At 40.7% G+C, this 17,164-nt stretch overlaps 1 protein-coding gene across 2 annotated transcripts in view; it reads right to left on the bottom strand.

The window, feature by feature from the left end:
* Nucleotides 1–5,412: 5,412 nt before the first annotated feature.
* The window catches only part of Lrch1 (leucine rich repeats and calponin homology domain containing 1), a 181,717-nt gene continuing 169,965 nt past the window's right edge, over nucleotides 5,413–17,164 (bottom strand). For both annotated transcript variants that reach the window (XM_076871935.1, XM_076871933.1), the window contains one exon: nucleotides 5,413–5,886. In XM_076871935.1, the coding sequence (XP_076728050.1) occupies nucleotides 5,776–5,886 (111 nt within the window). In that variant the 3' untranslated portion in view covers nucleotides 5,413–5,775. The remainder of the gene's footprint in view (nucleotides 5,887–17,164) is intronic.

Below are 17,164 nucleotides of genomic sequence, written 5' to 3'. Positions count from 1 at the left end.
GAAAATAGTTTTCCAGAGTGAATAGCCACAGCTCATTCCCTTAGTTATACAGATGTCCCTGTCTTGCTTACAATAGACCTTTGGGAGCCACTTCAGATCCAAACTGTGTCACTAGATTAGGTCTGTTACAATATCTTTATGCTGGTTTTAATCAGGATGATAATTTATGATGGGTTTAATCAGGATGTTAACTCCAATATAAATTGACCATCTATGGTCAAATATGGCCTGACAACTATAGAATACCTCTTGCTTTAAATAGTGTAACCCAGCCCATAACTGACCGCATAGGACAAAAAGGCTGTCATCCCAGATGTTAGAATGCTCCTGTGATTTTAAGTATGAATTTCAAAATCATCCTTCTGAGATCCCAGCTTTACACAGTTGTTCTGACTTTGCTTATCACAAAAAGTCAAGGCTAAGGATTTGTCACAACTTGATCCTTCCCTCAGTCTTTCTGCTGCAGTCCTATCCACTCACCCATCAAGAAATGATCTCCAGCACTTTCAAAGCAACCTCAGGCAGCCGCCTCTCCTCAGAGTCCCACCTGGAGAAACCGTGTCCCATGCCTCACCATAGAGGAAACAGGTCACTTATAGGTCAGAATCTGCCCTATGCTCTGCCACCCCAAGAGCTCAGGGTTTGTTAGGAATGTATCAGATGCCAAATCCCCGTGTCCAAAATTCCAAGAAGCACATGCCAGGCTTTCTAGATAGTCTTTTTCATTCCCTGTATGGTGAAGTTATAGGTGATCCTCCCTAATTTACTTTTACCTTCCAAAGTTTATACATGATAAACATGTATCACTTTGATAAACAGGGAGAAAAATCCCCAAATGAAATAAGAATAACAACAACAACACAAATAGCTTATTAAACTGGGAGAGAAAAAAATGGCAGGGAAACTAGAGCCTTCTTCAGTAAATTCCATTTTTCTTATTTTTTGCTCTAGTCTTGATCTGTCTTAGCATTTTAACCAGCCCAAATAGGTATATCTGGTTTTTATCACACAAAATATGCTTTCCTTTGTATCTCCAAATAGGTTATTGTCCAGTACTTTTTGTTTTTTTTGAACCCTAGAGACTTCAGTTAGGCCAGACCTGCTAGAAGACCTGTCTATCGAGAACACACATCTGACATAGCTGAGACCAAATCTCCTTGCTCTGTGACCCTGAATGACTTGAACACTCTGAGACTCAGCTTCTCCGTATTAGTTTGCATTCCTCACTGGAAGTGATAAGGCCCAACTGAAATAGATTTTAAGCAAAAAGTCACAGCCCCTTAAAAGTCCTCATGGGAAAGAAGTTTGAGTACCTGAACTTCAGAAATACAGAGCTCTCTTCTTATTGAACCCAGGAGTGCAAACACCAGGGAATTCTTTGCTGTGTCTTATCCCTGCTTCTCTTTGCCCATCAGTTTTCTCCTCTAGGTCTTTTCTAGGTTTTATGTCTTCTATCCTCAATTATCAGGAAATGAAAGAAAATCCTGGGTGTCTTAGTTCATTCCATGCTGACATACAGAATACCTGAGATGGGGTAAATTATAATGAACAGAAATTTATTTGGCTCGCAAGTTTCAGAAGCTGGAAACCCCATATGGAGGGAGAGGATCCGGTGAGGGCCTTCATGCAGCATCATCCATGGGGGGAGTACGGGCCAGAGAGTGTGCTAGAGAGAAAGAGAGTGCTAAACTCATCCTTTTTAAGAAACCCATCCTACAGTAATGGATCCACCCCCGGCAGTAACAGCATAATCACATTTTAAAGGTTGCACCTTGCAACACTCTTGCATTGGGGTTAAGTTTCCAACACATGAACCCTGGGGAAACATTCAAACAACAGCATTGTGGAGAGACTCCTTGGTAAATTGTACAGTGGCTGCTCCTGAACCAATAAAGTACAGCCAGGTGGGCAGCATCACTATAAGGACCACAAAAGCCTTACCGTAGAAGCATGTGGTGTGGGATATCCATTCTAAACCTCTTCCTCACCTGGTTATGGTTAAGTTTTTGAACCAACATATATGGTTTGTTAATTCTTCTAACTGGCTTTTCTTCAGTACCTACTTTATGCAAGCACTATTATAGACACTGGAGAATCAGCAGAGAACAAAGCAGATGGGCAGCCTTGCTCTTCTGGAGCACAGTTCAGTTGCAACACCTGATTCACAGTAGCCTCCTGCTAAACACTGGTATATGGATGAACAGAGTGGCTTAGAGTGGAGCCCGGCTTCACTTGTGGTCCCCATGCACCACAAGAGCCAGTTTCTAAGATAATTTCTTTCCTTCATATCACCCCAAGACCCAGACTTACCTGAAATGGATGTCTGCTAGCTGACTGCCTGTGGAAGATGGAAGATTAGGAGTCACTACTGCCAGATCTATCAGTCTTGCCCGAGAACAGCTCCCAGTTGCAGCTGTTGGCTAGGGCCTTCCCCAGCTGTCGCCAATACAATGAAATCAACTGTTGGATGGTCCTGATGCTCACTTGCCCCAGGCAGGCCCCCTGCAGGGCACATATCCTGCTACCATCCCTCCCTTTGCCTTTACAGAGTTCTCAGTTCTCCAGTCTACTGAAGCATGTGTGTCCGTGAAGCACCAGACTTCTGTAAGGTGCAGAGGGATGACCAAAATGGTGGAGCTTGGCAAAGCAGCAGCACCTCAAATCAGAACATCGTGACCCAGGAATAGATTTTTCTCAACTTAGTAGATGCAGATCTTAAAGCAAGAGGCCCTGAAACTGGTCTGTGTTGTCCTCACTCAGGCTAATGGTCCTGGGGCCTGCGTGTTATATGTGGGATGGGAAGAGAAGATGGAAACCACCTGCTACTGCTTCCACTTGACATTCTCACAGCAGCTGTTCTTTGACCAAAGTTATACTGGACCTTTAGGGAAAACGAACTAGCCCAGATCTAGCAGAGAAGTGGCCACTTCACTCTGGGGGTCCAATTCCACAGGAGGCAGTGGAAATGGGAGAACCTGATCCTGTGGTTTTTACATAGGCTAAGGATCCGGGGTGTGCTTAGAGATGCCTCAGGAGCCACGACCCAGGACTCCGATGTGTCATAACTATATATTTTCTGATTAACTATGTATAAATAGTTACCAAAGTCTTATTTTTGATATTTTGGGGGATTACACTGATAGTCATGTATATATTTTATGCACTGATATAACTATTTTCTGATTCCCCAGAGCTTATATACATATATACAAAATATAGACATATATGCACACATACGAATTCACAATGTATATAAATGCTACAATCTGTTTTGTCAATGATTTTTTTTTTTTTGTATGTGACAACAGCCGACCTTTGCACCAGACAGGTAAGTCAATCAGAAGAATGGTTCACACAAATTCAAAGTTTTAATGGCTGTTAAATAATAAAAGGAAGGAATGTGCACTATTTACACTGTCTACTTTCAGTACTGTGAGCTGGTCATGCACATTTTATTGCACATATAAACAGTATACAAGGATCTTGTAGGCATCTTAGCTATACAAGAACTGGATCTAAAAGAAAAAAAAGCCATTTTACAAAACACTGAAGCCATTCTTATTATACAGCCAATGTCAAAAAATACTGAAAATTAATATCCAAAGAAATATTTTAATTTTGAAAAAAAATCTCTGAAAACAATGATTACACAGAGCTTCACGTTGCCATATATACATGTACAAAAATACTTCAGGACCCTGCATTCTGAATGCCCGTGAAGGTGCAGCCGTCAAAATTCCTTTTTACATCATCAACCTTTGAATGTTGCTTAAATTGTATACGCTCTTTGTTCAAAATGCCTTTCATCTTTACATCATTACACTATTTGACAAAACAGGTATTTGTGCAGTACAGGAAAATATTAAAATATATTTTAAGTTAGGTTAAAGTGCACAGTACATTTGATAGGTAATAATTGCTAGCTGCCAATCTAAATTTCCTTGTTCAGAAACCTCCGCCCTCCCCCACGGAGGGCGGCCCTGGTGTTGGTTGATTTTGGTGTGTGTTCAACGCACACTGTCCTCTTGATGGCTTTTCTTTTGCATTCACCTTTATGTTTACAAATATGGCTACTGCTGCTCTAGAAACTTCCAATGACTTTCCACAGAGGTTGAAAGTGCAGTCAGCATTCACAGAACTTTGAAAGATTGGTGACTGGGGTCACTGTCGCTGTAGCAGGAGTGCACATGTGTGGCACTGCATGACAGGTGGTTGTGACCTGTGAAGCCTTCTGTGAATCTCAGACTAACACAGATGGTTCCTTGAGTGGTTCCTTTCATCCTGTTTTGTTCACACTTGCTTCCTCCCTGACCACACAGCCTCACACACTCCACTTACTTGACCTCTTCGCCTGTCTTTGTGGTGCAGCTGCCCACAGGCTCGCTGACGACCCACGTGGCTTCTCAGGTTTTGCACCAGAGACCACAAATCTTGCAGAACTTTCCAGACTACTGTGAAAAACACCAACTATGTTATAAGAAACTGAGCACATCTACACCTCAGATCCATTTCTTTTAAAACTAGCAATTTTAAGAAGTGCTTATTTCCTGATCCAGGTCCTATGTGCCTTAAGTAATTTCTGATCACTCCATTGAAACTTCCCTTAAAACTTTTTGGTTAGACAATCATCTTTTTTAATCACCTCCACTCTCCTAGACCATTTCCTCATTATCTACCTTTGGTGCTAGACTCTCCTTAATTACACAAATCACAGTGTGAAACTATACTTCAAGACCCATGACGCTAACACTTATGATTTTGTGTTAAAATGTGAATGTTTTGTGCATAGCAAAAGAAGTATGAATCCAAAAAAATAATTGTTCACATTTTATCTTCAAGTTTAATATGTCTTTTTTTTTTTTTAAATCCATCACAGCTATTTACAAATAACCTTGGGGTGCTCTCTTGATTTCAGTCAGTTCATTATATTGGGGGACAGTAGGGTTGCTGGAATGTAGGAAACTGAATGGAATGCAGAAATATAAATAAGACCAATGTTCCACAAACCAAAGTGTAACTAATGCCTCCCCGGAAAGAGTTGTTTTTTTTTTTTGTTGTTGTTGTTACAGAAGCACCTGTTTTTTGCTTAATCATTTTTTTCTGAATCATATACACCAGAAAACATGATTGAGACCTAGATCTACTGCACACCAAAGAAGATAGAAAATAACTCAATATTTATAATATTAAAATAAAGTGTTTAACCACAAAAAAGCAGTAATAAAATAGTTTCCTAATTTACAATTTGCATCCAAAGGATGAATAACAACTCACTAATAAATAATACTTATATAAATATTTTGTTATGTCGAAAATAGTTTTTAAAAGGCAATGGTCTCAAGAAACTTCTTGAAAAATTTGGTGGTGAAAAACCTGATTGTATCCCCCTCCCCTCCCCCCCCCCCACTAAATCCATAACGAGTTTGGTTTTAATAAAACAGATGTGTCTTGCTGCAAAACAGCTGTGCTTGGCGTTCTGGTAATGGCAGTCGGTGAGCGTGGAAGGTGACGGAGGTGGAGAAAGGCAATGATGTGCTACTTAGTCCTCCACCAGCTCCCTCACTGGTTTCCAGAGGAACACCTGTCAAGTCTTAATGGTGGAGGTCAGCTCTGAGAGGTAGGAAGTCCTCCCTGAGACTAAACCTTGTCAATGCAACTAGAGTTGGGGAACTGACAGGCGGCGAGTGGGGGAGAGGGTGGAAGAGGTGCCAGGAGCAGAGTCCAAGATCCCCATGGGAGAACAGTCCAAGCTGACCCAGAGGAGAAGACTTGGTCTCATGTGAACAGAGCCTTCGTGATGGTGACATCGAGTAATGCTTGCACAGTGATGCCCACTTTGACCAGGCCTTTCTCTTCAAGGATGTGGTGGGGTAGACAGAGTTTCTCCTAAAAGGAAGAAGAACAAATTGTAGTTGACTGGACTCCAACTGGAAAACCCTGTGACATCACCGATGGAAGCTAAATTGTCATAGGCCTGTTGGATCACCTTGGTCTGGGCTCCTTCCCTGGCTGCTAACCCAATGCAAAAGCCTTTTCTTTGTTTGTAGGGAACATCCATGATTTGTCACATGTGAGAGTTGTTCCAGAAAAGTTCCTAAACCCTTGAAATCTGCAACAGATCTAAACATTTAAGAAACTTTTACATTAAATAGCTGAGCTACACTGAGTTGTTTGGAAAGCACACACCAACAATATAATGGCTTGTGTTCTTAGAAAGCAACATTGCCACTCACCTCTCACACATTTTAAAGGAACTCAAGTCCTCATTTATAAAGACAACACACCATTATACTGACCGGAAACCCTGACTTAATTCATTTTATGTCCTGTGATTTCTGGAATGTATGTTGGAGGACTGGCATCCTTTCTTCATGATTTCAGATGACATACACATTAGAAATTTTAACCACGGTCCTCAGTAGCCTCTTTTAAGGCTCTTTCATAAAACTGACCAAGACACAAAAGTCCCACTACTTTCTCAAGTTGCATTTTTGCTCTTGGGAAATGTCCAGACATACTCCTCAATGAAAATACTCCATGAGGTGCTTCTTGAGTATGGAACTTGTCATGCTCCACAAAACAGTTTATAACATGATGAAATAATTTTGCATGTTTGTCCTTTGGTCCCAGTCTGACATCATACAAGGGAATCTCCCAGGGTGTGTCTCCTCAGGCAGGAAAAGATCCCAGTAAACACTCTCTTATTCATCTGATGATGGTCTGTTCTCCACAATGGTCCCCATTTATTATTATTATTATTAGGCTCAGAGAATTGAACCCTGTGGTATTAAACCACTGAACTACATCCCTAACCCTGTTTAAAAATGTTAGAGACAGGGTGTCACTGAGTTGCTTAGTGCCTCATTAAGTTGCTGAGGCTGGCTTTGAACTGGATTTCATCTTGCTTCAGCCTCCCGAGCTGCTGGGATTATAGGCGTGCACCACTGCACTTGGTTTCTTTCTTTATTTTTTAATTGGCAAATAAAAATTGTATATATTTATGGCACAACATAAATACAAGTATACATGTAGCATGTTATGAATCAAGCCAAATAGAAATCCATTCTCACATTTCTTTTTTCAGTAAGAATACCAAAAATCTACTCTTAGCGATTTTTATTTTTACTTTTTGTACTGCTAAGGATTAAACCTGGGATAGGCAAGCACTACACAAGTGACCTACAATGAAGCCCAGGGTTTCCGGGATGTATATATTATTAACTGTAATCACTATATTACACAATAAATCTCTTAAACTTCTTCCTGAGATTTTGTGACCTTTTACCAACATCTCCATGCTGGGCCTGTCTGTCCCCCAGCCGCTGGTATCCACTGTTCAACAATCAACTTCTGTGAGATCAGCGTTTTCAGATTAATCATGTAAGTGAGATCATGCCGTATTTGTCTTTCTCTGTCTAGTTTATTTAATATACAGTACCCTAGTTTCAACCATGTGTCACAAATGACAAGAGTTCCTTTCCTGAAGTCTGAAGAGTACTGTGTCGAGGCAAGTCTAATTGAGACCTGCATCGGGCCCAGTAGAGTTGGTGCTTGGCATGAAGCCACATGCTCGGCAGAGGACCACATCCTTCTGCAGGACTCTCTCTTGAGGAAACAAGCCTTCCAGCTGCTGTCTCAATGCTGGATTCTCCATAAATTATCATCACAGATATAGACATGTTAGACTCAAAAAGGTCTTCAAAGACATGCCATAACATCTCTAATAACTTGTTCCACGGTCTCAACTGTCAGTTGAGTGGGTCCTGCGCTGTCTCTCAAATCTCTTATCCCCAGTCCCTATAGCTTCCCTAACTTGTGGTAAGTGCAGAGCATCTCAGACTTGGACCTCAGGCCTTAAGAAATGGCCACATGTACATGAGTGTCATGGTGCACGCCTAATCTCAGCTACTTAGAAGGCTGAGGCAGGATGATCATAGTTCCCAGGGTCAGCCTTGGGAACTTAATAAGACTGTTTTGAAATAAAATGAAAAGGGTCTGGGGATGTAGCTCAGTGGCAAAGAGTCCCTAGGTTCAATTCCCAGCATACACACACACACAAAAAAAAAAAAAAAAAAGAAAGAAAAAAAATGGTCATATGTGATGGTATACACCTGTAATCCCAGCTATAGGAGGCTGAGGCAAAAGGATTACAAGTTACAGGCCAACTGGGCAATACCCTATCTCAAAATGAGAGGGGCTGTGTAGCCTAGTGGAGAGGGCTGAGCATGCATGAGGCCCAGTATCCCACACCCAAAAAAGAAAAACAGAAATGACCACATGTCCACATAGAGTAGCCGATTCTTTAAAGCACAATTTTAACCATCATTTCACAAAGTTCCCGGAGGATCAAAATAGCATGACAGTGTATATTAGGGAACATGCGAGTTTATGCTGCTTGCCAATTTCATGACCAAATGTCCATGAGAAAAAAGGGTGGTGGTTGTGTCTGCTTTGTGAGTCATGAGCCAGGTTGGGATGAATGATGACAACTCCTTGTGGCACGGTGAGGGGACATCTGCAGCGACCTATCAATGCCTACCCTTTCCTGCCATCATCTGCCTTGGGCTTGGGGAAATTGCCTGAACTGGGGTGGTGGTGGGGTGGGAATAAGTCTTCACTTCATACCAAATGCTATAATCAATTCAAAATGAATGAAAAAATTTAAACTTTAAAAAAAATACCCCCAAAAGATAAACATTTAATATTTTCTCTGACAAATGGATGGGGAAGGATTTTCTAAGCTAATAAAGAAATACTTCTGTGAGAAAAAGAAAAAGATGAAAATATTGATTACCTAAAAATTTAAAGCTTCCATGTGTCAAAAAGCCTGGGAAGGCTAATCGTATAAGAAAGCGTTGAATATCTCATGCAATTTATGGAAAACTCTACTGAAAGGGAAAAAAGAGAATAGCTATATGTGTGTTGCTTTTGTACCACTGTAAGGTTGAAAAATTGTAAACTGAACCATAGCAAGTCTGGAACTATGGTACCCCTTGCATCGTTCCTGCCTTCTGTTTTCATTCAGCCCCCTTAAAGATGCCCAGAGATAACCTCATATCACTCTAATACCTAAAAAGACTAGCACAAGAAAACAGAAATCTTCCTTTTTTTTAAAAAAAAAAAAAATTAAGGAAGGCATTTCTGGTTATTACATCATAGGAACAGGCTGAAGACTCATGGAATTTCCAACCCTGGTGCTGGGTGAAGGATGAACCAGGCAGCCCTGCCAGAGCTGGGAGATGAGGGTATCCAGGAGCGGTCCTGCCAGAGCATCTACACCACTGCATTCCCCCAAGTGCACTCAAAGGTTGGAACAGGGACAGACTGCTGTAGAATTGGAAGAGATAAAAAATGACACAGAAGAGAGCCTCAAAGGTCTAGGAAGGTGTGGTCTTCCCCTCCAGAAGACCCTTGTACATAATGGACTTAGGCAGAAATAGTTGCACGTGTGCACTGACTTTACATAAACCAAAGTTGCAGTGTTATGGGATCCTGGAGGTTTTGTTGGGAATGTGACAGCAGGTGCCTAGGATACTTCTTTGGTTGTGTGTGTGCGTGTGTGTGTGTGTGTGTGTGTGTTTAAAGGCACAGAGTAGGGTCATAAAATAGTATCCTGCATAAAAATAACACTTCTGGGCTGAGGATGTGGCTCAAGCGGTAGCTCGCTCGCCTGGCATGCATGTGGCCGGGTTCGATCCTCAGCGCCACATACAAACAGGGATGTTGTGTCCACCAAAAACTAAAAAATAAATATTAAAATTCTCTCTCTCTTTAAAAAAATAAAAATAAAAATAACAATTCTGACTCTGTTTGAAGAACTAATGCTCTGTGTGACTTCTCCACTGTTGGACTCAATTAGGTTCACTCACATCTCTCATCCACTCCTCTTTGGTGCCACAGCAAACAGGGTTAGGAAAAGTAGGCAAGAAATGAAGACTAAATGCTAACTGTAAAGACTTCTTGGGTACTCCCATATGCCTAGCACCAAATCTACAGATTTGCATTGGTCATTTCTTCATGAAAATCCTGCAAGGTAAGCATTAGTATCTCTATTTTACAGGTGAGAAATGGAGGAGAGTTCAAGGTAACCTTGCTTTCATCACACAGCTGGGAAGTCCTGGATCTTAGAGCCAAGGTTCTTCCCACAACATCATGCTGTTTCCCATAAATTCTCAATCAACTCAGGATGTTCAGTCTTCAGTCATGATCTATGAAGAGATCCCTCAGCCCTCAAGTTCTTTGATGACAAGTCCCATCAACTACATCAAAGGGGACCAGGGAACCCTCCACTTAGGGAAAGGTGTCAGTTAGCTCTGCCACTCAGCTCCTGTGGCTTCTATCCTTAGTGAAGCTGGGGAGGATGCCTGGAAGGTGCAGTCTGATTTGCTGTCACGGCTGACTCTTCTCTCCCAGAAGGTTCATATGCTTCCACAGAGCTGCACAAACTTCCAGGACAGCCACTAGGCTAAAATGATGTCAATCATTCCAGTCTGTTTCCTTTGGTTCAATATGTTTCTTAAATGTAAAGTTCTGGTACCAAATTATTTGAGCCTTAAAACTATCTGTATCTTATCTTATGTACGAAAGCTTCAAGTTCTAATCCCATCACTGAGGGTCAGTTTCTTCTAATGTAATGACCATGTCAATCTCTTACAGACAAGAGAATTCGTCACACCTTCCTTGATTCTCTCCTTCAGAGCAGGCTACCCTCTAGCCCCTCCTCTTCCTAGAACACCTGGTTCCCGCACCCACCTACCCCTTTTCTGTCTTCCCTCCTCTCCCTGTTTCACTTGGCCATTCCTACACATCTTCTAAGTCTTAGTGTAAGTGTCACTGTCCCAGGGAGCCTGCACAGTCCCTAAGGCCCTATCAGGTGTCCTTTTCTGCATGTCTTTTACAGAATCTGGTACCTGATCTGCCCTGGGCCCTTATCACCTGAATTCCTCTTTATTTTCTGGGGATCCACAGATCTGGAGTCCATAAACTGTGACCTGAAGGCTAATCTAACTCACAGTCTGGGTCTGCTTTTGTCAATAAACTCTTACTGGCACACAGCTACACCTATTCTTTTTTCTTTTTGTATCATCTATGGCTGCATTTATTCCACATAAGCCACCTAAGTGGTCCCAACGGAGACCATATGCCCTGGAAATCATGTGTTATCTGTTTCTTTCCAGAAAAAATGCTTGCTGACCCCCTGGTATAGACTGTAAGTTTTTTGAGAACAGGGCCATGGGTCAGGGTCTTTTTTTTTTTTTTTTTTTTTTTAACCCCAGGGTCTCCCATGAGGCCTTGCACGAAGAGTGCTCATTTAATATTTGAGGAACGATTGAATGGATACAAGAATGAACAAAGCCACTGTGAAAGCCAAGAAACTAAATGGACCCTGAGGATCTTAGAGAAGAACAAAGCACACATTCTGTATATCAAGTTGTTTATTGAAAATTACTTTTGAAAGCTGAAGCCTAATTTTAAAAACCAAATTTACTGAAATAAAATCATATTAAAATATTTTTTTCAGGGGCTGGGGGTGTAGCTCAGTGGTGGAGTGTGTCCTTAGCATGTGTGAAGTTTTGAGTTCAATCCCAGAACCAAAACAAACAAACAAAAAACAAATCCCCAAAATATTTATATATAATCCATAAAATCTACATAATCCATAATCACTTTACCACTCTTAGGCTCCAGAAATTTTAATATGTCATCCCTATTTTTCCTCTTAGGTGAAATATTCTTTACCCTTATGACTTATTGGGGGATTGATGTGAATTTTAGAAATAATCCAAGCTACCACACACTGAATTTAATTTTTTTTTTTTTTTACAAACAATTAGTCTTGGGAGATCCATTGCCTCTAAATATCTATTCTCTCTAATAAAATCCTACTCAAATGTCTTAGGAGCTCAGCAGAGTTCCTTCATTTCCTGAGTGGGAAAATAAGTGCATATGAATCCAGTAGTCCATAAATAAAAGGAACTGGGCTGGGGTTGTGGCTCAGTGGTAGAGCACTTGCCTAGCATGTGTGAGACACTAAGTTTGATTCTTAGCACCATATATAAATGAATAAATAAAATAATGATCCATCAACAATTAAAAAACATTTTTTTGAAATAAAGTAAAATAAAAGGAACTATTAGAAATTGTTAGTTGTCACAGATTTTGGAAATCCTGACACTGAATAGGGGGAACTTGAGACAGAGAACACAAATGGTCATTTCAAAAAGAAATTGTGAATAAATAGCTGCCTCTCTTTATCATGTATTAGAAGGGAGTACTGAAAACAGTGTTTCTTGTGAGAAGATGGAGATTTAGAGAAGAAGTCACACAGCTGAATCTCTGACCACCTCTCAGGTACTAGGGAGGTCAGCCAGGTATCCCCACTACATCCCCAGGTATCCCAAATAGAAATCAATGGCTTGGTAATGGGAAAGGAAGTTCACTCAAAATTTGCTTAAAGGGCGGAATTAATTGTTAGCTAGCATACTACTTAATGGAAAAGCATCATCCAACAAATCCCAAGAAGTGTAATGTGTTCAGGTACAGATAAATTAATGACATGAAAAATGGAGGTTATGTCCAAAGAATCCTTTGGATGTCAGGACTGAAATACAAACATAGCTAGAGAGAACTATGTCAATTCAACACTGAAAACAAAATCTACTTGCACAGAATAGTTCTACTTAGTTTGTATTGATAGTAATTTTGTTTTCAGGTAACAACCCTATAAGTTTTCTCTTTTCCCCTTTTCCTCCCATAAAGAAGCCAGATGAAAACACTGAGACCTACTCTGGGTGCATTTGAAAAACTTATCAATTGGCCAATAAAAACTTGGAATAATCATCCAAAATGTGTTTATTAAGCAATTTATGGCTCAGGGTGCTCATCAGACATTGTACAAAGGGACTTTATTGTTACAGATCGAAGAGTACAAGATAGCACCAAAGGCAAGTCAGTACATCTGAGAGTTATAGAGACACAACTGAGGTTAGATAACTTTCACATACCCTGTATTTTACCAATCAACACAAAGGCAGGAGAGGAAATCTCAGGCAACTCAAGATATTGTCATGTAAAGAATGTTTCCTGTTAAAATAAACTCATCTGATTTAGCAGCAAGGAATCTTTATAAATATATTCTTTTAACTCTGTGGGTTTTTTCATAATCTCAACTTCCCTGGATTCATGAAAATGTTCAGAAAAATAAGATCATCTTTTTAGTAGTCATGTCTGGGTCAGTCTGCATCGGAGAAATTTATCTATCACCTTTTCAATCCAAGAAATAGCATTTGGCAAACAGGATGTAAAATGAAACAGAGAGAAACCAGCTTGGCCTTGGAGCAGGGCCTTCTTATTTTCTAAAAAGACATCCGAGAATCCAGGAACATCTTGGCCTAGATAAGAGTCAACTTGTTGAGTCAACTTGTTGTTTTTTTTTGTCTTTTAATTATGAACTTGTCATACTGCTTCAAAAGTAGAGATGGCAGATATGTGGTCCGTTAAGTTAATTTAAAAATAAAACAGTGTGCTTGCTAACCACAGGAAATTAGAGGTTAAATGGAAATTTCAAGCAATTAGAGAAACTACATTCTTCTAAAGTAAGAGCAATCTTATTATTGTCTCCTGCCATAGTAACCCAAGCCCCAGGACCAAGAATGTTCCATGACTCATGGTTTTATTTGAAAATGAATATAGTCAAATCCATCACATTCTGGACCTGAAATTATTATGTGATGTGGCAGAAAAGCAAAATGATCCATGACTTTGTGCAAAAATAGAAATCCCTCTGCAAAATGCTTTTCTTGGAACTTGAGAGCAGACCTAACAAGGAATAAATAAAATTGGTGTGTAAACGAATCCTCCAGGTGGCGCCATCACAGGAAGAGACTTCCTTGGAGCACCGCTGCCTGGGCAGAGGGTTTGCTCAGGGTGCAAGTTAGCACCAGGCCTCCTCAGGGCCCCTCACAGCCCCCTTTGCAGGAAACAGGAAGGAATCCAACTGGATGGCCCTCAAAGCAGTCATCCAATAGATGGTAGTTTTCAGCTTGGTCAACAGTGGTATTATTAAAGATTTTTATAGAGCAAATTAGGCCAAAATGTTGGTTTTCTGTCTCTTTTGCAAGGTGACCCCTCTACAGTTCAATTGCCCAATCCTGAATTAGGACTGGAGTTAAATGGCAATACTTCCATATAGCAAACCCCATCTGTTCCTGTCCTGGAGCCCTCTCCCTGCTACCCAGCACAGCAGAAGCTCACCGCCGCTGTCATCATGTGGACGGGGGAACATGAGGTATGGACACACTTTGCTGTCCCTGTTGGGTTTCAGTAAGTGAGAGATATTACTGAATGGGAACTGCATTCTACAGAGTTTGTGCTTCTGGAAAAAATCTGATTTGCAAATGTTCAGAGATTACTGAAGACAGGGCAAGGACGGAAGTTTGCAAGACAAAGGCTCAAATGGAGGAAGGAGCCTGGAATGGATCAGGGGCCAGAGCAGAGCATTTGGAGGCACATGCAGATGTTAGGCGGATAGAGCATTCCAGCAGTAAGTGATATAGACCAGCACTATAAAGAGAACATGGACAAGACAGAAGCCTATAAGGTCCCTGGAGCGGAGGGCAGAGGTTGGTTGTGGGGGTTTCTCCCCGAGTGCCAGCAGAGTGTCAACAGTCTTTCGAATGTGACGAAAATCCAACTGCAGGATGTCATACGGAGAGCAGAGGTCAGCCTATTCCGAGGGCAGCCAGTAGAACAGAAAGAGACAGTGCATACAATTAAAAATACACAGAAGAACAGCTGGAAAGAAGCACACATTTTTGGTTACTAGCAAATGGCAGGAGTAAATCCTTATTTCAAGCAGGTCAAACCTTTTCTACCATCTAAGATTTTTAATCCATTAAAAAAGGAAAGTAGAATACCCAACATGCCTTATGAAAACAGGACAAAGAACTCCTTCACCTACAATCTCATTTATACACCATTCTGGCTTCAAACAGTTTTAAGATTCAAGTGGGATACATGTGCTCACCAATGGCCTAAAAATAAGAGCTTGGGACATTAAGGACTTAGCCTTACTAAAAAGTAAATAATATGAACTTTACAGTTCTCTTTCATCCTCAAGACTCTCCTAATGCATCTTTTATGCTAGTCTATGTGGACTGTTTCTCTCTGAAAGTTAACACACCCCTTTAATTTTGTTTTAGGACTACTCATAAAGTCTAGAGAAATAGTTAAAAATGTGTCCTACATGTGATGAAAGGTGCATTAAATTGTACATTTTTGCAAATAACACATTAAACAAAAATCTAAAGGAAGCTTCTGGGATGCACAGTTAGAATGACAGTACAACCCCAGGTAGGGTCAGTACCTAAATTCCTTCATCACTACTCAGGTGTGGTGGGAGGAGAGGCCTCCATACTTCACCTATTCAATAGTCAACCAACTATGTTAGGAAGCAGATACCCACTGCACCAGCACCAACTCAGTGCAAAAATGAGACACTCAAGTCTTCTGAGTTGACCCCTGGTGGCCTACTGCTATCAGGAAGCAGAATTTTCTGATATGCTGAATTCCTACACATGAATTTTAAGCTATAGAACTTAATTGATAACAGTGAGGAAAAACAATTTGTGGTTTTGTTGCAAATTAAACAAGGATTGAAAATATTTGTGATATATCTCCTAAAGGCAATTTTACTTTCACATTAGGCAAAGCATTGAAAAAATATATAGTATATTTATATATTTTTTACATACTTCACAATAACATTGCCCTTTTATTTTAGCTTCCTTGCTAAGAGGATATAAATCACAGAGCAGCTGAAAACTGAGTCTGTTAAAGGTTTTGTCTTGTTTGCATCCTCTGAAGTTAGCTTGTCCTCACATAAACAGAAATAATATCAGGTGGGTTGAAAAAAATGTTCAGTTTTATTTAATTTACAAAGACAAATAAACTCTTAAAGGATTTTTAAGATTAGAAATTCATATTCTAGCTATTCAGATCATGCATATTTCCTCAGAGGATCTGGAGGAACCAGGTTTCTACCGTTAAGAGTTTTCTCAAGAACTAGAACAGCTACAATACGCTAGACTGCACTGGTGCTGGGCAGATTCTGGTCGAGGATTAACAGATGGGGAAATTTCTAAAGAGAAATTATCTACTGCAGTGAGAATTTTGCATTGCAATGCTGTGTTTGACCAGGGAGATCCCAGCAAAGCAGACATGTGATATTTTTCCCCCCAAAAGTTGGTGTTTCTGTGTTAACAGCAAAGCCTTCTATCTCCAGCAAGCACTTCAGTCCATTTCCCAGAACTCTATGGGGCACGCACGTCTGGTCTGCATTTCAACAGCCACCATCAAAGAACTGGTGTCCAACACCTGTGCAGTTCCCAGGTGCCCATTCAGAAGTGCAGTCCATACAAAGGAAGAAGCACAGAACACCCCTCTTATCCAGGAAGCAGTGTCATGGATGTCACAGAGGCTGGGCTTCATTCAAGTGGCTGGGCCTAGTGCCAAAGCCTTTGGTGGTTTAAATTAAATCATGACATCCAAAGAAAAACAAAAGGGTCTAAGCCTATCTGGTAGGGAAAATCTGAACCGGCACAAGCACCATGTAGAGTGTGGTTGCTGTGGCCACCTGAGAACCATCAGGTTCCACCCATGTCTCAGAGCCAACAGCAGCCAGCTCTAGCCCCTGCCAGGAGCCCAGGAAGCCAACCAGGGCTGACATTTCCAAGGGAACTTAGAATGTTCTGATGGTTGTGCTTGCCAAAATTTAGCCCCAATGAGCAGGTCTTAGGGATGATATTTCTGAAAAGTGAAATAGGAAAAAACTAAAGCCCAAGGAAATTTAAAGAGGTAAAACTTCACCATGTACATATTTACAGAATATCTGTAATGTTTGAAGTGTTTGAAAAACACAGTCAATTCTCTCAAGCACCCCTAGAGGCAAGTGTGGGGATGTACATTTCAATTCCAGTAAGCAATAATCACAATCAGCAGAGGTTAAATGATCTGGTTACAGTGAACACAAGGACATGACTAAGATCGGCTCAGGTTCCCCACATGCTATGGACAGAAACAGAAATGTAGACAGATTTGTCAAAGGGTCTAATTTTCATAGATGTTCTGGGTGTCATACAGTCTAAATTCTAAAAGTTAACCATAT

The sequence above is a fragment of the Callospermophilus lateralis genome, chromosome 12 (genome assembly GCF_048772815.1).
Source record: "Callospermophilus lateralis isolate mCalLat2 chromosome 12, mCalLat2.hap1, whole genome shotgun sequence".
Lineage (NCBI taxonomy): Eukaryota > Metazoa > Chordata > Mammalia > Rodentia > Sciuridae > Callospermophilus > Callospermophilus lateralis.
The sequence above is the reverse complement of the archived record's forward strand: the minus strand, read 5'-3'. Positions and strand labels throughout refer to the sequence as shown.